The sequence below is a fragment of the Panicum hallii genome, chromosome 3 (genome assembly GCF_002211085.1).
Source record: "Panicum hallii strain FIL2 chromosome 3, PHallii_v3.1, whole genome shotgun sequence".
NCBI lineage: Eukaryota > Viridiplantae > Streptophyta > Magnoliopsida > Poales > Poaceae > Panicum > Panicum hallii.
Window position 1 is genome coordinate 6024906 of NC_038044.1, and position 20243 is coordinate 6045148.

Genomic DNA, 20243 nt, shown 5'->3' on the forward strand with positions numbered 1-20243 from the left:
AGAGATTATATATGCTCCACATCATGATCTATTCGATCTCGTCAGCAAAGAACGGCGACGGAAATCAGCATATATTCCTGTCTGTATTCGTTTCCTTCTGCTGCTCGCCGTATGATTGGAGGGACTTTCGCACACTTGAAACTTCTCGTGCAATACTGAACTTCTCATCACGAAGTCCGAGCATTTTATTATACACGCTAGCTGTTCAGTTGTTTCAAGCAACCAAGAAGACAAAGCTCACATACACGACCAGTTGGAAAGCTACTTAATTCCTAGACAAAACATAGTTCATCTCGATGCAAACCTGTCTCTACGTGCGAAGAACACCGGTTTACGCCGATGATTGCATCCCAAGTTCTCAACTCTGAAGTGTGCTGCTATGTGGTTTTAGACAGTTTCTGTACGCGCATAATTGATCCCTGATGAGGCGAGCAAACAAGTTTTCATAACTGCAACTTGCTGTTTCTGTGCTTGTGGTATGATTGCTTCGGCAGCCAAGAACACATCACGCACGGATTAAATACACCTGGTGTCACTGCTTGCTGACTTGGAAAGCAAAGAAAACAGCTGCAGTTCTCCACATACATACACTACTGTACATGCATATTCTACACACTTGCAGGAGTTGCACTGGAATTTTGCTTCCTGTAACCAGTTGTTTTTAATTAGCAGGAGGTGATTGCACACATGATAACCACCATCTAAACTATATTCCAGGCCTCAAGATTCGCTGCACGCAGTAGCTCTCTCGACTCTCCTAATAGGAGATGACACAGAGAGCTACACGAGGAATCCTTTTTCCAACTAGTGTAAATCTGTTTGACAAAAGCTGAGCTCTGAGCTCACAGTACTGTTCTTGCATTAGAAAATTATTAGGGGCACTTTGCATTTTGTTAACATATGTGCTCATCTTACCCCACCAGGCATAACATATATAGATATTTCAACCATTTCACAGCTAATATAAAAATGAAGATGATGAAACAAAACAAGTATCAGAACAAGGTTCAACTAATAATACTACTGTAGTTTTTTTTGAGTACAAGCAATAGCACTGTCAACTTTCACTGCTCATCAATACTTCATGCATCATGTACATGAGTATCTAAGTGGAAAATAGGATTATTATTTCATCATATATAATTGCACTACGATTGCATTATTAGTTGATATAACACTTTTAAAATTGCCATCCCAGTAGAAAAAACAACATATTTAAAATCTGAAAAGAAAAGCACTAGACATAATTCACAATGTCGACATTGTATTGCTGAATAGCGTCAGCGAGCTGGGTGAACCATGAATCTCAACGCATCAAGGGCCAAATACAAGTTGGGCCCATGCAGTTTCTTCTGTTACGGTCCTAGTCACCACATCAGGTGCTCTAGTATTGACACCACGAATAATAAGGTAAATCTAGAGAAGCTACAGATTTGTCACACAGCTGCTGCTAAGTGACCTAAGTGCAGGTGAGATCACCTGAGGAACCCAAATAGTTATAAAAAAATTGTCTACATTGCAGTCGGGTACGTTGTCACCACAAGCACACAACCTTCATTCAGTCTTCTATTGTCTGCAATGCTTTTGGACAAAAATGTGTGTATGCATTGTTGGTGATGGTTCTTGTTAGGCATTCGTATCTGATTTTTATTTGATTGCATTGGTGAAAGAGAATAGTTATAAGAAGTTTGGATGTGTGTCTTAAGTATATTCTTAGCCTGGTTGCTCAAATGTAGTGAATGGAGAGCATTTCAATTTCAGGAGTTCATCCTGAAGTTTGCTATGGTAAAAGACAAGCATTCAGGATGCAACTATTAGTGGAAATAAATGTACTCAAATACGTTAGCTTAAGATAAGGGGAACCAGATCATGATATACAGAAGTTTGAGTTACTGGGGCAGGTTATTAGTATATCCGTCATATTCATACTACCTATTTTCTAGAGGAAACATAGGTCAACTTTCTTAACAGTCATAATCACAGAATATACAGAGAGAATAATACTAGTCTGGCAAGAGCAAATGGAAGACCTTTAATTCCGACGTAAGTATCGCAGATTCAACTCATGTGTTATGTCACCCAAGATACTAAAAGGGGCAACTTGACATTGAGTCAGGATTACCAACTGAAGAAAGCCACAAGCTCTATATATATCTTTCTAAGATTAAATAATTACATCAAAGCCATTTGACCAAAGGGTTTTTTATCCATAATAACATGAAACCCAAGGTAACTCAGCTATCTTTGGTAGCAATTAGGCCTCCAAATTAACCACCAAAGCAGCACAGCGTCTCAAAGACACCCCCAAAACCTTCCATGCATGATCCATGCATGCATTAGGCACCTCTACTAGTGCTACAAAATGTGGATTTCTCCACATAAAAGAAAGTGAGAAAATGAAGGTCCCAAAAAAGAAAAAAAGAAGTTGGGAAGTAGTAGAAGAATCGTGGAGCTTGGTGGTATCTAGTAGCCAAGGCAGTCCACGGCCATGGTCCCGGTGTCCAGGAACTGATGGAACGTGATCCCTGCGGTGGCATTGTGGCCGCACTCCGCCTCCGCGTCGCAGCCGTCGTCACAGGGCGGGTGGTTGAGGTCGAGCCAGAGCCCGCGCTTGACGCTGTCGTCGTGGATGATGCTGACGTCGGGCTTCTTGTCCACGACGATCGTCGTCGCCGGCGGCATGCCGCCCGTCATGGCGCGGTGGCGCCTCATGTGCCCGCCGAGGGCCTGGCCGATGGCGAACTCGAGGCCGCAGATGGAGCAGCCGTGCAGCTTGGGCTTGGCGAGCGAGGGGTCGCCGTCGCCGTCCAGCCGCGGCTTCTTGTGGCTGGCGCGGTGGCCGCCAAGCGCCTGGAACGACGGGAACGTGCGGTTGCACGTCTTGCAGACGAACACCCGTTCCGGTGCGCGGTCACCGCGCCCGGCGACCGGCAGCAGCGGCAGCGCCGGCTCCTGGCCGTGCGACATGAGCATCAGCACGCGTGCCATCTCGCCCTCCTGGACCGCAAACCTCTTCATCAATGCTTACGCTTGTCAGCTAGTTCTTGCCGATGAATTAGCTGCTTGATCTCGATCGGAAGCTAAGATATCTGAATGAGGAAGAAGCGCATCAAGGAGCAGGTGTATTTATAGGCAGGGTTAGAAATGCGAGACTTAAACAAATTGATCAATGGTAGCAGTTAATCGGTTCTATTAGGCTCAAGGATTATAATAAATCACAAGTGGCCTTCAGAGTAGACGAAGAAACAGTTGGCTTTTGCCTACTACTGACACAGAGTTCTTTTACGCTGAATTGCTGATTTGCAGTGCTGACAGCAGATCAGCTGCAGTAGTGGCGATGATTGGGCACAGGGGCAGCTGCAAACGGCGTCGAGTTTCGCCGAGTCGACGCCGTTCCTTGGCAGTTTGGATGCAGCGGCACGATTGATGCGTAGTGTAAAGATAATGCATGTGTGCGTTGGGCTGAGTTGAAGGGACGGAAACTTCGGCTGTGGAATCAGCGTTCAGAACAGGATTGATTCACCCACTCGCCTGCGTGTTGACTTTTGCAGTTCATGAGGGCTTGTAGATTCTGGTCAACGGTTCCTTCTCTGGAAACCTGTCTTGTTCTCTAGAAACTTAAATCCTTTTTTTTAGCAGCGTTACGATCTTTGTTAAGGTGCATAAGATAGTCGACAACAAAGCTTCACTGAAATGGGGTAAACTATCAACAAGGAAACTTCAGTTCAGATTTCAGAGATGGTTGTTTTCTTCTTATTTCTGAAGGTGGTTTGCTTACGCCCCTGTTGAGACATTCTAGGCTTCTAGATGCCTAGAGTGCAGAACTTAAAGCCCTTGCTTGATCTCAGTTCAAATCATTGAAAAATGGCATGAATCTTTATGCCAACTAGGAAGCATTATTCTTCTGTGAATATACTGTGTCCCACCGAATTATTTCTTGCAATAATCCTGCAGACATCCTTCTGTCAGTTCGGTTTTATTAAGACAACTGGACCAATAGGACCGTAGGAAACAACAAATAGATCGTCGTGCTTACGAAGACACATACATATATCCAGCTTGATATGTGATGAGATCATAAACGTCTCATCGCTGCTCCAAATGGCGCATTAATAAATAGTGACTTGCATCTACCCCTTTATCCCTTTCTGCACTGACTCATAATGCTACTACTACTGCGGCAGAAGTATCAGAAAGAAATGCCTCTTCCGATTTGCGCCTCCTTGATACTTCATCAAGCCGAACAGCCGTCGTAAACAACCATCTGAGTAGTGGCATCCGAGTCTAGAACCAAACCAAACCGGTTCCGGACGATGATTGGTTCTTGGATCGCTTGTGTGCCGACGTTGCATTGCTTGATTGGACTGAGCTGATCAATAATTGCTGGTTGATGTCAGCAGAAAGGAACTTGGCCTAGTTTATATATAGTTCACTTCTGCTTGTTGCAACTTGCAAACGCGAAAACGTAAAAAGGTGCCATATGGTGCTTAAGCAGAGGCATCTGTTGATTTTCAGTGGATTAGGATCTAAGAGTTTATGGCGTCTCCGACTGCACCACACAGTGGCAGTGTTTGATGGGGATCAAATGGAATCTTGCTCCTATTCACATTTCGGAAAGAAGATATTGGATCAACTTTTTTATCAGTTGAATCAAACTCTAGGTCAAACCAATACAGAAACTACTAAATGTTGTATCAATAGTTCAATGCAGAAGAGAGTTATCATTGGATCAAAACTCTATCAGATAAGTCATGCTGATGCACACCTATTTGCCGCATCTCACAGTTCTCATCATGGTAGCAGCACATCCAAGGATCAAAAAGTTGCAAAGGACAGCTGGCAAGATGGTCCCTTCTGCAGCTGAAGCAACATAATCCCTCACTGGTTCACGACGATTTTTGGCCCAAGTCAATATAAAAAGGAATAATTGTTCTCTTCCCACAAGTTGCTGTAGTTGATTTGGAAAACTTTGATGCGCACACATTGAGCGCAGCATGATGTTCATCAGGGCAGAGACAGAAATGGTCAATTTGCAGTTTGCTGCAGACGTATTCTTTTAGCAGTTGCCGATGATTGGCGCTTGGAGTTCTAGTTGCCCCTGCAACTCCACCTTATTGGTCCAGCCAATAAGGTGAATGTGCAACAGGAGACAGGCCAGCTATGGACACTGCTCATAAGTAACTTTTCTGTCCCCATCTGTCTGAGCTTGCATCTTGAACTGCGTCTGCCGTTCTCCGCATAAGAGATCAAAATTAGAAGTTTGCTTCCTGATTTGCTTCATGATTCCGCAACCGCTGCATCAGAAACCCAATATCCATATGTTTGTCAAACCCATGCAGAAATTATTTGCACCGGCTCGGCCTTCGGGGCCAATGATCAAATTTTGCTTGTGTTGACTTACTTGCTAGAGTTGATTATGCCCGAGCTCTTGGTGATGCAGTATCAAAGAACAAATATGGTTCCTTGCTTTTTCTTGTGCAATTCTTTTTATCACTTCGTGGAACTTGCTGAACATAACGCCTAGTCACCTATAATTTAATGGTCACTAGAAATAGCAACGCTTACTGCATCCATTAGGTCAACCAGTACCATTTCTGACGGAACCGGAGGAGCTGCTGCTCCTGTTTTCTGCATCTTCCTTCTCTGAATATTTTTATCAGATGCAGTGTGCCGACCACCGAGTTCAGAAGAATCTTTCAATAAGCAGCACTACTTCAGTTAGCCACTGCTGATTTCAAAAGGTTGGTTGCATAATGTATATGATATTATGCGCGTTTCGTCATGGTGTTGAAAGTGCGGTTTCGCGTCGCGAAGGGCCAGAATATTCCTTGGGGATTCAGGGGCCAGATTAGTAAGCGTCACTACTTAAGCGTCCCATACATGCTGCTTAAGAGCCAGCATGCTGAATTTTTCTGAGAAAATGAGGAAGAATCAGGGCAGCCACTCTTCAGTACTGACGTTTGATCCTCAGCAGTTATTAGTTGTGTAAAAAAGGATGACAAAACAATGACCACGCGGTTGCAGTGTTCTCTTTAGGCCCCGAAGATGCCGGTTTCAATTCAGTTTGGTCGCCATGTTCTATCCACTTCTCTCTTCTTCTTGCGCTGGTGCGGTCCCAGGAGGATACAGATTGTAAAGAAGCGCGGGTTTTAAATTCAGCTGCGACTTGTGTAAATTTATGCTACTAGGAGGTGATAGTGCTGTGATGCTGCTCCCCATCAACTGCAGATCTTTATCCATTCAGAACTGTCTGTTCAGTAATGCTCCAAGAGAAGTGTATTGGAGATGAAGCTATGAACTGACGAAACATTTTCAGCAGAGACTAGGCAAGTACCAAATGATGTGATGAGGATAATTTACCCTATGGTTTTGTGCAGTCTAACAATAACAATACCGTCGGCATGCAAAAGCGATGAATAAATGGTAAGGGTGCATGAACTGTGGTATGATGAACTGCCAATTTTGTTTCCCTGTCATAAGCAGCCGTGCAAAATCACAAGGCAGGTGACCAAAGAAAAGCCTGGTTTTGCTTTTCCGAAGGAGTTGAGTCGCTGTCAGCTGAGTGAAGAACACCAACAAGTTTCTGCGTTTGACGCTGGAGATCATTCACAACCTTGCTCCAGTTGGGATGCTACGCTACAGCTTTGGTTTTGCTTGCGTCTCCGTGCACGTCCCAGTTTTTCAATGGTTTTGGTCGGTGTCTCCACGTAGGTCTCCACTGTGATGATGCGGACTCCTTTTATTTTTCTGATTGAATCTTTTTGTGGATCGGAGTATCCGCCTGCATGAATGTTCAGCAGGCACTGATGATCTGGTCCGTCCAAGTGCAGTGACATCATCACACACAAACCAACTGCTGACTGAATCAGATAGGGACGGGACAGGGCAGGGCTTGAGAGAGAAGGCATTTGGTAGGTAGCTGCTGACACCAATAATCATACTTCATAAATTATGATATGGATCACTATGGGCCTATATTTGGTGGAGGGAGATTTTGGATCCAAACTCATTCCATTCAGCCTGAATGGAATGATTCAGGCCTTGCCTTTAACCATGGGGCTCTTAGTCTCTTACAGTTTACTTTTACCTGCAGAATGCTGCCCCGCACCCAAGAAGGCCCCACATTTCCAATTCACGAGTTCATGATCAGTTTCGAACAAAAGAGTTGACTGCTGACACACGTTACTGTGATTCCACCAAACTCTTTTCCAATAATTGGGTGATAATCCCATGCATACTTTTTCATGCAATGAAAATTTGATATGGAAAGATAATAATGTTGTTTATTTTAAGGCCTACCAGCTACAAAACTTCCCTCTTCCTTCAGAGATAACAACTTTGCTGCTCAAAACAAGGTCTACACTGGGACTAAATCCTGAAGAATTAAAACAAAAACAAATGCTACAATCATTTGGCCTCAGCAACTGCCTTGCTCAGTTGTGTTCAGGCACTCTGAGCAGAGATGGCCCAAGATGCCAACAATCATTTGCCTTACGCAGCTGCCTTGTTTGGGCACTCCGATGAGAGATGGCCGGCGATGCCACACTCATAACATGTCCGCCGCTTCTTTTTCTTTGCAGGTGCAGATTTTGCGTCATCGCTGGCCTTCTTCTCCTCGACAATGGTTGAAGGCATAGTGTTTGAGCCAGTATCACATTTCACTTCATCATCAACAACCTCAGCAACCTTTTTGTTTGGGCAAGCTGACGAGAGATGGCCAGAAATTCCACACTCATAGCACTTCCGCCTCTTCTTTGAAGGTACTGAATTCGATTCATCACCGACTTTCATTTCCTCAGATATGATGGTAGGTGGTTCTGCCTTTGCATCATCAACAGGCTCCCTGTTGTTCTGAACAGAGTCTGCAGGCCTTTTGTTTGGGCAAGCTGATGAGAGATGGCCAGGAGTCCCACACTCGTAACATGTTCGCCTCTTCTTTGATGATGCTGTGGCTGAGTCAACGTTAGCCTTATTTTCATCAGAAACAAATTTAGCATCCTTATTTGGGCAAGAAGAAGAGAGATGCCCAGGGATGCCACATTCATAACATGTTCGCCTCTTCTTTGACGATGCTATAGCTGAATCAACAGTAGCCTTGTTTTCATCAGAAATCTTCTTATTTGGGCAAGCAGAAGATAGGTGCCCAGGGGTGCCACATTCATAGCATTTCCGTACTTCAGAATCCTTCTTATTTGGGCAAGAAGAAGAAAGGTGCCCAGGGGTCCCACATTCATAGCATGCCCGAATCTTACTCTTCGAAGGATCTGAGTTCCCATTATCACTGATTTTCTGATTATCCTTTTTGGGAACCGCGCATCTGATTCTGACTGGCCGTCCCTTAATCACCCTCTGGTCGAGCTTCAGTGCAACAGTAACAGATGTACCATCAGAAAAATCAACGTGTGCATAGCCTTTGAAATCACCTGTCTCCTTGTCTGTTCCAAATCGGATGGACGAGATTTTGCAGTCTGAAAAGAACTTCTTTAGATCATCTTCTGTTATATCCCATGGTAGATTCCCAACATATATCCTATTATATCCCTCTATCAACTTTGGTGCAAAATCTTCCTTCTCACGGTTATGTTTGTAAGGCTGGATTTTCAGATAGAATCCTCCCCTGAAATTATTATCAAGCATGTCATTACTCATGAACAACCAATGAGAGGGATAACAAACAGAGTTATGCACACTTACATATCTGCACCATCCATAGCTAATGCCCTCTGTGCAGCAGCATCAGTCTGAACAAGAACAGTCAGTCAGATACTCAGATTCACATTTCCAAACAAAATAATTGTGAAAATTCGAGCAGCAGCCAATGCAGATATTTCAGTTGACTTCTTGATTATGTGGACTTAAAATGGAAGCCAAGACCATATAGATGCCAGGCTGCTGAATCTAAAGTCATACAGATAGACTGAACGAGGATTCAGAGTCTGTTGAACCTATAGCTTCTACTCAGCTCTGTTAACAAGTCTGAGTGGACATAATTAATGAAATAAGAACTTTGCACACGTAAATATGTAATACAGTAACAAACTTTGTATATGGAGTAAGAGTTTGACTTCCCCAAGAGAACAGGAATACTAAACCAAAAGAAGCAAAACTGGCTTAGAATCTGACCTTAAATGTGAGAATTGCAATACCCCTGAATTTCCCGCTCTCGGGAAAGGTCATGCAGTCAATTGCAGTGATACTGCCACATCCTTCAAAGAAACTTCTTATGTCATCCTCAGATGAATAGTACGGGATGCCACCAACATACACCTTCTTTACACTTTGCTCTCTGAAATAAAGACACAAAGCATTAGGTAACATGCAAGAAAGAACAGCATCCTGCTATAAGGGAAATAACCAAGCCAGACTGCTTATCAATTCCGAAAACATCACCAAATCTTAGTTATATTCCACCAAGTCAGACATAACAGGTTGTTTCCAACTTGATCACGAGTTTACAGCCAAATAAGTTGGTGAATTAATTTATTTTTTGCATTTATCATTTAGTATCGGGTCTGCACTTTTTATCATATTATTGTACTATCTCAATTAATATGAAAGAAAGACAACACAAGCCAAATACAAGTTTAACTCATGGATGGTCCATGACCTATGTTATCTCAACAAACTCATGGTACCAACATGTTCAACAACTGTGTCTGATCTTTTCACAAAGACATCATCTTAACAATTTTTGTCCTATTTCCATGTCCCGCAGTGCCAATCAAACAAGAATGGGGCTAGGGATCTGTTTGGATACAAAGTTCTTTTGGAATTTTGGAAAACACTACAGTTTTACAAAATACTTCAGTTTTAAGAAACTAAGAGGTGTTTGGATGTAACAAATGCTTTTTTTAAAAAATACAACAAATGCTGTAGTCTACGACATCCAACCAGGTCCTGGGTGAGTACAAAAGCATCAATGCACCAAGCTTTAACTCACCTATGCTCTGCGGCAACAGGATTGTCGGACCCAACACCAGATTCGGCCAATTTCACCTTTTGATTTTGCAGCCTGAAACAAATGTAAAACATTATACAACCAGAGCCAACAGACCACGCCCTACAAGCTGCAACTGAAAAATCAATCTATCACCTACACGTTTTACAAATGCAAAAGAAGAACCAATCTATCATGCACTAACTCACTTGTTCTCAGCAAAGACGGGACTGTGGGACCCAACTTCAGGTTTGGTCACCTCCATCTTGTTTATATTTTGCTCCGTGAAATAATGCACAAAATTACACAACTAATGCCTAAAAGACCACAACATCCTACAAGCTACAACTGCAAAGTAGTTCCACTTCCAAGACTCCTTTTTCTTTTTTACGGTTCCTCCACAGCCAACAGTATTTACAAGTACAACAGCACTGATATATTGTATCCTAAGTTACCAATGCAACAACGGGATTGTTGGCCACAATTGCATGTTAGGACACTTCTACCTTGTTTATATTTTGCTCTCCGGAAGGAACAAGATGGCAAAAGACCATAAACATTATACAACCACTGAAAATAGCTTCAGCGCACTCAAAAGTTCAATGGAGTATGCTTGACAGAAAAAGGTTACCACTTTTCTTTTTCACAATCATATAATAATCACATACAATTAGATTACAGTACAGTAAGATGGACGGGCACACAGTTTTTCCTGCATTACAAAGTAATACTGCTTCAATCGATGGCAAATCAAAAATACACAAAAGCAAGTTATTAGCCCATGTTTTCTCATTATATCATACTGCTACTGCTATATTGTTCTGAGCTCACTACACCAGCATGTTATTGCTATTCAGATTTCACTAATTCTTTTTTTTTTGGCAAAAAAAGAATCCAATTTTCAAGCCCTGACTCACCTATTCTCTGCCACGACTGGCTGGTCAGACTCAACAGCAGGATCGTCTTCTTCCGACGCCTCTTCCTTGCCCTCCCCTTCCGCCCCCATCTCCCCTCCCAACTGCTGCGTCTCCGCCGCGGCCTCGGCCTCCATCAACCTCCTGATCCTCCTTTTCTCCTTCTTCTCCTTCCTCCTCTCCTCTCTCCTCCTCTCCACTTCCTCCCTCCGCTCCTCCTCCGTCTGCAACACCACTTCGGGGAGCGATTTCTTCCTGGGCGGCCGCTTGGGGCGCGGCCGCTTGGAGGAGGCGAGCCGCTCCTTCACGACCTGCACCTCCTCGCCATGAGCCTCCTCCACCTCGGCTTCACCAGCCGGGAGAAGCGTGTGCAGCTTCTGCTTCAGCTTCTTGCGCGCGAGCACCATGGCTGCTGCTTCGAGTTCGGCGGCTGCGGCTGCGAGGTTTCCGTGGGAGAAGAGGAACGCGGCGGCGGACGAAGTGAGCCTGAAGGGTTTTTCTCTAATGGGCCAGTTTCTTATATGGTCCAACTGGGCCTGATCCCACCCACCAACTTTGGCTAGCAAAGCCCACAACATGAGTACACGGTAATCCAGGCCCAGAGGCGGCCACTCACTCACCTCCCAAGCCGCCGCCGGCGAGAAGAAACAGAAGGAACCCTAACTAAGCCAGAGCGATCGCAAGCGGAGACGATGGCCGGGAAGGCGGCTGCGGCGTCGGCGGCCGCGACGGCGGCGAGGTGGGCGGAGGGGTACCCGTGGAGGGAGAAGCTGGCCAAGTATAAGGGGGAGCTCGGGAAGGGGGTGTGGGGGTACTGGGAGCTTGGCGCGTGGAAGCCGCTCGGCATCAGCGCCCGCAAACGCGCCCGCCTCCGCAAGGAGGTTCTCCTCGCCGGCGAGGACTGGACCTACGACCCGCCTCGCGGCGAGATGCGCACCAAGCGCAAGGGTCACAAGTGCGACCGCATCTCCGCCGAGAAGTAAGCGCGCATTTCCTGCCTCTATTCCCTTCACTTATGTGTTCGATTTGCTTATTCGGTCAGTGGGTTGCGTGATTGATGTTTCATTCCGTTTCTCAGGCGCGCGAATACCGTTGAGCTGATGAAGAAGATGCCCCAGATGCTGCTCGACTACAAGGTTTGCGTCTATCTTATCTTAGCTACCTTCAGCTAACTAGGTTTGTACGTTTGAATTGCAATCCAGTGTGCACGTACATACTGCACTCATGTTAGCAATCCTTTGTGTATGCCAATTTCAAGCCCATACCGGCAGTTCAGATGTATTGTTTAACTGGTAGTTTTCGATTGCTCAGCATCTAGTAAAATTCGTCTATTTAGCATGGAGTTTTATGTGCTGAAGACTACTTAGCTTAGCAAATTAGGCTCTCAGTAACATTTGTTCAAACTTCAAATGATGTAACCCATTCCCTTTGGTTTCCTTCTATCACGGTATATATCAGTTGACAAAAAAAGCCTGTAGAGTTTCACAATGTATAACACTATATTTGAGAGCTTGTTAGACCCTCTTTGTCTTATATCACAATCTATCAGAGCATGTTTGGGCATATTGCCATATTCTTGTTCAATAACCAACTTATGTTAAGATTTGGTTGAACCTAGGTGGTTGATCTTCAGTTGAAATGTAAACTAGTTGTTCTTGTGCTTTATCAACGGTAAAATGTAACCATGTTTGGAATCAAGCCCACTAAAATAGAGAAGACACAAGACCTGGGTATTGTTTGTTTTAACTTCCTAGTACCAAGGTAGAAGCTTGTCTATGCATGTGTCCGGAAAAATTCACTCAGATGCTACCTATAGGCTGAAATGCAGCCTATCCAGTGATAAGCTGCAGGTAAGGTGTAACTGTGCAGCAGAAGCCCTTAGTCTTTGGCTTATCATCAGCATAAGCATAAGCCAGTAATCCCAGCATTGTACACCAAGTATATTTTTGGAGCCTAGATATAAGCCTAACCTTTGTTTTAAAAAGAAGTTTGTGGGCTGGTTCAGCGATCTCATAATTTGACTACAGGAAATGACGTTTACATGAAACATGGTCGAAGACTTCCGTAAGGTCAATAATCCAACTGATAAAATAAACATAAACCATACCAAGCAGATCTATGAACGTTGATGGGGTAGTGTTATAATGATCTACAGTTCTGTCAACTAAATTTCTAGATGGTTGCTTACATCTTGTTAGGCTAATAACTTTAATGGGAATTACTTTCTAAAACTGTGCTACTAGTTTGGTCTGGCTGACACTCAAATATCAGCTGTCGGTGATCCAACCTTTTTAGCTTGCATTGACCTTGGTGTGCAAAGATGCCTTGTTTGTGCTTTAGCCAGATGTAATGATGGCTGTGATAGAGATTGAACGGAGGCATCCTCTGAAAAAGATCTAACTGGCTCATCTTTGTCTGTTTGTGCTGCAATCCTCTTTTTTTCCCATCCAGAAACGTAGGTGGGAGAAAAAGATGAAAGAGGAGGACAGCGGAAAGAGCTGATATCAAGCTGCTCCTGCATGGTGCTGCTCTTCCTAAATAAGGTTAAAAATGTTCAGGAGGTTTATAGGATGGCTAGATTCGGATGCATCAGTTTCTTTTTGCATGGTGGGTTCCTGCGCTCCTGTATTCTGATGCAACTTTGGATGCACAATCCTGATTGTAATACTTTCCAACACTTGTGGCACTTCTGGAGAACTAGTATTTTGTTGAGGCAAATCAGTTATAAGTATTACCTTTGTCAAATAATTTTGTGCATCATGTTACATTGCTGCTAGTCTTGTTTTATTTACTTACCAAGTTACAGTTACCGATGGAAGAATTTTTGTTCATAATGTAAGATCATTGCTGCTAGTTGTGTTTGTGCTTGCTTTACTGTTGCCGACAGAAGACTGGTTGTCTCAGAAGTTTGTTCGTCATGCAAGATCATTGCTCATAGTTGTTCTTTTGTTTACTTAGCGATACCGACAGAAGAGTGTGATAAGGTCCTTTTCGCAAGATATAAGGGGAAGCATGTAGAGAATGGTTAGTACCGCCCCCAGTTGTGGCCGTGTTCTTTCCTGCAAAAGAATTTTGCCCACTGAGTTCACTGCTTATTGCCAACTTGCTCTATCTTTCCAGTTGATATGCTATGCTAATGCTTGTGCTACTTGAAAGCACAACACGTTTTTGGCAGGATGTGCCTGAGGCCGCTCTCTGCTACCAAACAGGGTCGACCTGGCTTTCCAGGGACCAGAAGGACGGCCATCTCACTATCTCAGCAGCTCGTCCACTCTCCAAAAGCTCACGCCTTGAGCTCGTGACCTCTCTAGAACTTCCATTTTACAAAAGCTTCTGTTTCCTGCCGAATTCATGGTGAATCGTGCTGCTGTAGCTTGAAATTCACGTTGAAATTCTTGACCAGTTGTTCTGTTTCATTTCATGTGAAATTCGTACCGTCCCCTATGATAAGTGTGTCGTTGAAGACAACTTTTTGGGCGACGCATGCTTGTCCACCATTTACCACTCCTTTTCTATCTGGGATTACGCGTGCCTGCCGACCATTTACCAAGCTTTGCAAATCTTAGCAAGAAAAGTGACAAGGGATTCGCACTCGTGCGAAAACCAATCCGAGGCTCGGCACCAGGAACGGCGAATAACGCGGATTGAATGGCATTGTACGGGATAAGGAGGAGAAGAAGATATGGATTTTGATAAAAAGAGAGTATGGTGATGAGCAGGCAGGAGGATAAAGGGGCCGGAGGTAGATGACTATACTCCAAGTGGGGTTATCCTCCAATCCAACATGGTGCTGTCCGTGTCACCTTTCCCTCCTTTTTCATGTCAGCAGAAATTCTATCTTCAGATGCTTGTTGGTTTAGCTTCCTCTCTAAGTAAAATCCTCGGTTTCTTCTGATCATTCTTCAGATCAACACGATTGTTGAGCTGATCTCAGACTCTCAGCTGGCTTAACTGGTCCTTTTTCATCAGATTTGTTGTTTTCATCCTTTGAAGATCAATCTGATGCAAAGAGATATAGTGCAGCAATGTTCAGTAACAGCAAGCTTACTGATGGAATTGTAAAAGTCGATGGTCACTAACTGCTGGGTAAGATGGACATGTTGAATTCCTGCTAATTATTTCTTTTTTAAAAATATATCTATGTCATCGTGATGTGCACTGTTCTGCAATCTGAGCCGTAGGTTGCACGACGTTTGGTGCACTGCCACATCACCTATCTTATCACTTATCAGCTTACCTTTCTTTCCTGGGAATGATGGGAAAGCCACAACACTAACAGTGACCCCCAGGAGCTGAGGCTTTTTTCTAACAAAGAAGAAATTGACGTGGTATTGTTAGCAGTTGTTTAGCACATCAACCTTATCATCTTAAATAAAGAGTTGGTGCAGTTTTCAGAACTACTGCAGTGCCCAGAGGACATAGATGGACACAGCATGAGATCACCACATCAATGTTCTCGTAAAATTCTGCTCTTTTTCTTGTCAGTAATATCGATCACCACACTCTCTGGAACAGACAAACATCAACGGGAATCAGAATCCATTACAGAAATCGAGCAATTTCTATAAAAATTACTTGTTCTAGCAACAAAAGACAAAAAAAAAAGATTTCTTGAATGTGAGAAAGGCCTGGAGTACTGAATTTGTAGACTTGATAGTGGAGTATACCTTTTGTGTGATAATTGGGTGGATACCACTAGTAGCAATGTTTAATAGTGGGCCACTTCCGCAAATAGCATGTATGACCTCACACTGCACATCTCTCTTTAAAAAAATCGGACTCCTGCTCAACCTGAATTATCCATTTTATTTGATTTTACTAGATTTTCATCAGAAGAGTCATGTAAGTATCATCCTTAATACATGGATTAGTGCTATCACTACATCTTGGAGGACTCGATCTCTCCGGTAATTGATCACTATATGAACCATGCATATAGGTGAAATTTTATGAGATAGCAAGAATTGCACATCCAACAAAGTCATAACAGTGTACGACGTAGACGATGACCGAAAAAAAGAAAGAGGACACGACGAGTATAGTACTGTGGTAGATTGAATATTTTGTTTCTTCAGTTAGTTAATCTTGTCATTCCGGACATCTTGAATATGATGCAAGCATGCATATGCAATGCAGCGTGCTTTGATCACTTATGCTTGTCATTTGAGAACAAATTCTCTCATTATTTTATTTAGAAAAACAAAGCAAAGGATATGCTTAAGAACTGCAACATGGTGTTTAATACAAGTCTAGAAAAACTACACCGATCGTCTAGAAGGCTTGAAGAGAATCAGATCTACAATCATGACACCCTTTTTAATTTAGTGAAGAAGCTCCTCTCTAACAGCAGAAGATTATTTTGCAGGTGAGATAAAATCCCTTCAAAAGCTAAGTGATTCTGGTAGTCTGTTCTCTGCTGTGTGATCATACCATTGAGCATCCTGTGTATGTAGTCTAGGGACAACCCAACACCATGATACATATGAAGATAACTTCGGTGCACTATTCAAAAATCTTGATCACTGGTGATCAATGATGAGTTAATTGTTCGATGCAAGAACTTCATGTGCCCTCCAAACCCAGGGTTTTGGAGACTTCAAAACCGCTGCGGTGAGCCGTGTTCGTTACAGCCACTTGCGGTATGTTGCAGCGTTTTTTGTTACCATTTGCAGTGAATATATGTCAAAGCATTGTCTGCAACAAATGAAACCAGTAAACTAAAACTCTGCTTTGCGATTGACTGGCTTGCAAAACTTAGTTTGGTGGCGCAAATGCGCAGCGACAAGAGTGTAAGACCAAGAGGGGTGAGGTGACTCTAGAAAGCCCCCAAGTGCTCACACATGATAGGAGCATTCCTGAGTGCGGGTGCCCATCACTGATCTCATGGCGCACTAGCTTCGCTGCACTCATGGATCGAGCAGCTCGCTCACCAGATCTGCCATTATACTAGCTAGGCTCCTCTTCCGTGCCATGGCAACCAACTCTCTTTTCCCTATATATAATCCGTGTGGCCAGTACAGGGGGATCTTGTAGTGTACTCATCATACAGCTAGCTAGAATCTAGAGCGTACACAAGTGGAGGCATCTAGCTGCAGTCTCTTTCTTCTTCCTCTCGATTGATCGAAGCTCTGGGACGGCCTTTGTCCCTGTCCGGCGGTCACCAGACTATTAAGGTCAAGTCATCGACGGGGACAACTCGAAGGAGAGGAGGAGGAAACCACAAGCCTGGCCGCGGCTGCAGCAGCAGGGAGGACCGGAGGAGAAAGAAGAGGAGGTGATCTGATGGACCATCATCGATCGATGGCGGCAGCAGCCATGTCCATGTTTAGCAGGAACAAGCAGAAGAAGGATGGTGAGCGTAGCAGTAGTAGTGGCAATCAGGAGACGGCGGCGGCTGTGCCGCCGGGGATGAGGAAGGGGCCGTGGACAGAGGAGGAAGACGCTCAGCTGGTATGGTTCGTGCGCTTGTTTGGTGAACGCCGGTGGGATTTCTTAGCAAAGGTTTCAGGTTTGCGCGGTGGCGGGTGCATCCCCAAGCATGCATATATAAAAATATATATGCGTGCTTGGGGATTGATCTAGATGGGCAGTGGCGAGCGGTGTTAACCATTTGCTTCCTCTCCTCCCTCCTGCTTCTTCTCTATGCATGCGTGTCGGCGTACTGCAGGTCTGAGGCGCACCGGCAAGAGCTGCCGTCTCCGGTGGGTCAACTACCTCCACCCGGGTCTCCGGCGCGGCCGCATCACCCCCGACGAGGAGCGCCTCATCCTCGAGCTCCACACGCAGTACGGCAGCAAGTGGTCGCGCATCGCCAGGAGCCTCCCGGGCCGCACCGACAACGAGATCAAGAACTACTGGAGGACGCGCACCAGGAAGCAGAAGGCGGCGAGCCAGGCGAAGGCGGCGGCGTCGGCGTCGGCGTCGGCGTCCTCGTCGTCGACCGTGACCACTACCGCGTCGTGCTATGGCTCTCCAAGCAGCGGCAGCGGCCGCCTCACGGCCGCGTCGTCGTCGGCGGTGAACGAGTCGGCGCTACGAGAAAGCGGCGGCGGCGACGACGAGGATGACGCCGAGCTCGATGAGGCGTCCACCACCGCGGCAAGCCAGCATCGTCACCAGCAGCAGCAGCAGCAGGAGTCTTCCTACACCATGGACCAGTTCTGGAACGAGATCGCGGCGGCCGACGCGGCGGCGAGCTACATGATGGTCGACGGCTGGGGAGGCGCGGGCCACCCCGCCGCCGCCGAGCCGCCGGTGCCGTCGTCGCCGGTGTGGGAGTACTGCTCGGATTATTCGCTCTGGAGGATCGACGACGAGGAGTACTACAAGAAGATGCTCGACGCTTCTTGATCGAGCCATGCATATATATCAGATCATAATCCACCATGCATGTAGCTTAGCCTTATATATTGATTAGTTAGCTTTACTTTCTGTCTTGCTACGATTTCAAAGCTAGGTTCGTCTTTCGTCGCATCTGTTCGTACGTCCTTTTACATACTAGTACATATATATATTTGCGTATGTATACTGTATAATTACATGTACCTTGCTTGACGCGTGCATGCCATGTACGTCATCCAGAAGACATAGAGTTCGCCATCTTATGCTGAACCAGGTATTCAGATCAGATCAGAAAACATCTGTAGGGATCTTTCTGTGTTCATGCATGTAAGATTTATGATGGGATTATACTGAGTATATGAGAGCAGTTACATTATTTAGTAATAAGTACTGTCTGAACAACTGTGTTGTCCTGAATCTCGATCTTGATGCTTGTGTGTTGCAACCTCTGTACTCTCTGCATAGCTTAACAGATGTTTGATGGTGACCTGCTACTGATTCTTCCTTGTGTATTGTCGATCTGAATGAGAAATCATTACGAAAACAAGTAGCAAGCATGATGTTGCAATTATCAAATTTAAGTGATAAGTAGAAAGCATGATGTTGTTAGTTTTCAACAACAGCTAGTATAGACAGACAAATCCCCACTTCTTTTCCCTGATTCATACAACTGACTGTAGTGGGGCCAGCAGGATAAAAGATGAAAGGAAAATACTGCAGCTGCTTCAGTATCGATACACTGCAATTTCACAAATAAAACCTTCCAAATTTAAGAAACCTGTGATTTCTATACCGAGCCATGAAGGAATCAAGTCTTCCGAGAACATGCCATGTACATATATTTCTTGAAGGAGAGAATTTACACAGAAACACATCTATCAACACAACGCCCGGACAGCACAATACGAATGAAAATACTCGGAATAGCCAAAGACGGCGAATAACAAGATTTTTTTTAGCAACCGTGTCATGTTTTTCATTAAAATGAAGGATGAATAACAAGATTTAACACATGAACATCACACAACAAGCAGAGACTAGTCTACTACTTGGAAAAGTATAAGCATCCCTAGGAAAAAAATAAATTAAATTGATTCCTGAAATCTTAATTATGCTACGAATCGGCCTAAATGAGAGGAGGTAGTTGAAGGGCGCTGTTCTGCAATTCTTCAGTACCATTAGATCCTGGGACACCATGAATGTAATAATAGGGCACTAGAGGAGGGTACCAAAGTAATGTGTAGAATCTGCATCTCCAAAAATTTTACACATTATATTCCAAGATACCAGTTCAACTAAGTTGACGGAGTGCATGCATGGGAATGGGAATCTGGCTCGCTAAACCACCCCATGCCATGGAAATGGAATGACGGAAGGGACAAGGGACATCGGCATGGCATCCAATCAGGCAATGCCATGCGTGTCATTTGTATACGTGCAAGTCCCTGTCCGACTTTTCTGTGCATCATATCCACCTTTCCATCCCTCCAATAGTAGAAGTAGCCTAGCCTCATCCCAAACAGTGGCATTTGACATCAAGCGAGAGCGATTAGGCTAATCATCATAATGGGGGTTTCATATCCCTATTTCCAAAAATACCACATCAGTTTGGGGGATGAATGAAACACTATGCCTTAATGGAGAGTTTCATTTCACTGTTCCCAAAGCTAACCAGTATAATTAAATGCTAGTTGACCTAGTGGTGCATGGGATCCCCTATGAAACAACGGCGGTTACAGTGGTCGTTTCACGCTATTTCCAACGTCTTGGAAACGAGTTAGCAGAGTGTCGTGGGGATGAAACTAGTTCCTTCTCTTCCCTCATTAAATCAGTGCCACGTCATCAAAAATGCTGATGTGTCATGGTAATTAATGTCATGAAACTCGCCATGAAACCCCATTGTGATTAGCCTTTGTGAGTGATCTAGATACCCTATGGGATCACAAAGGCATTATTGCAAAATGCTACACGCACAGGCAAAGCTCTTCCCTCCAAAGAGAGATGATTTCGTGCTTTGCCATGCATTCACCTACACTTTTGTCATGGCATTG

At 44.5% G+C, this 20243-nt stretch overlaps 4 protein-coding genes across 4 annotated transcripts; 2 read left to right on the plus strand and 2 right to left on the minus strand.

The window, feature by feature from the left end:
• Positions 1–2118: 2118 nt before the first annotated feature.
• LOC112887195 (zinc finger protein ZAT12-like) lies at positions 2119–3412 on the minus strand. The gene has a single exon (XM_025953320.1). The coding sequence runs from the start codon at positions 3016–3018 to the stop codon at positions 2464–2466; it is 555 nt and encodes a 184-aa protein (XP_025809105.1). The 5' UTR covers positions 3019–3412; the 3' UTR covers positions 2119–2463.
• Positions 3413–7188: 3776 nt separating this feature from the next.
• On the minus strand, positions 7189–11457 carry LOC112886007 (nucleolar protein 13-like). Its single transcript, XM_025951740.1, has 5 exons — positions 10855–11457; positions 9941–10012; positions 9124–9286; positions 8695–8741; positions 7189–8617 (listed from the first exon to the last, which is right to left on the minus strand). Exons 1-5 carry the CDS (start codon positions 11427–11429, stop codon positions 7492–7494), a joined length of 1983 nt encoding a protein of 660 aa, XP_025807525.1. The 5' UTR covers positions 11430–11457; the 3' UTR covers positions 7189–7491.
• Positions 11458–11506: 49 nt separating this feature from the next.
• Positions 11507–13596, plus strand: LOC112886008. Its single transcript, XM_025951742.1, has 3 exons — positions 11507–11830; positions 11930–11987; positions 13303–13596. The coding sequence occupies exons 1-3, from the start codon at positions 11544–11546 to the stop codon at positions 13351–13353; spliced, it is 396 nt and encodes a 131-aa protein (XP_025807527.1). The 5' UTR covers positions 11507–11543; the 3' UTR covers positions 13354–13596.
• A 3747-nt stretch (positions 13597–17343) lies between these two features.
• On the plus strand, positions 17344–18576 carry LOC112885347 (transcription factor MYB48-like). The gene has a single exon (XM_025950982.1). The coding sequence runs from the start codon at positions 17494–17496 to the stop codon at positions 18199–18201; it is 708 nt and encodes a 235-aa protein (XP_025806767.1). The 5' UTR covers positions 17344–17493; the 3' UTR covers positions 18202–18576.
• The last annotated feature ends 1667 nt before the right edge of the window (positions 18577–20243 follow it).

Coding starts and splice junctions, on each gene's coding strand:
- LOC112886007 (XM_025951740.1), bottom strand. CDS start 11,429: ATGTTGTGGGCTTTGCTAGCCAAAGTTGGTGGGTGGGATCAGGCCCAG. Junction 9,287..9,940: donor CCTGTTGCCGCAGAGCATAG/GTGAGTTAAAGC, acceptor TCTTTATTTCAG/AGAGCAAAGTGTAAAGAAGG. Junction 8,618..8,694: donor GCTATGGATGGTGCAGATAT/GTAAGTGTGCAT, acceptor TAATAATTTCAG/GGGAGGATTCTATCTGAAAA.
- LOC112885347 (XM_025950982.1), top strand. CDS start 17,494: ATGCATGCGTGTCGGCGTACTGCAGGTCTGAGGCGCACCGGCAAGAGC.
- LOC112886008 (XM_025951742.1), top strand. CDS start 11,544: ATGGCCGGGAAGGCGGCTGCGGCGTCGGCGGCCGCGACGGCGGCGAGG. Junction 11,831..11,929: donor GACCGCATCTCCGCCGAGAA/GTAAGCGCGCAT, acceptor TCCGTTTCTCAG/GCGCGCGAATACCGTTGAGC. Junction 11,988..13,302: donor AGATGCTGCTCGACTACAAG/GTTTGCGTCTAT, acceptor TTTCCCATCCAG/AAACGTAGGTGGGAGAAAAA.
- LOC112887195 (XM_025953320.1), bottom strand. CDS start 3,018: ATGAAGAGGTTTGCGGTCCAGGAGGGCGAGATGGCACGCGTGCTGATG.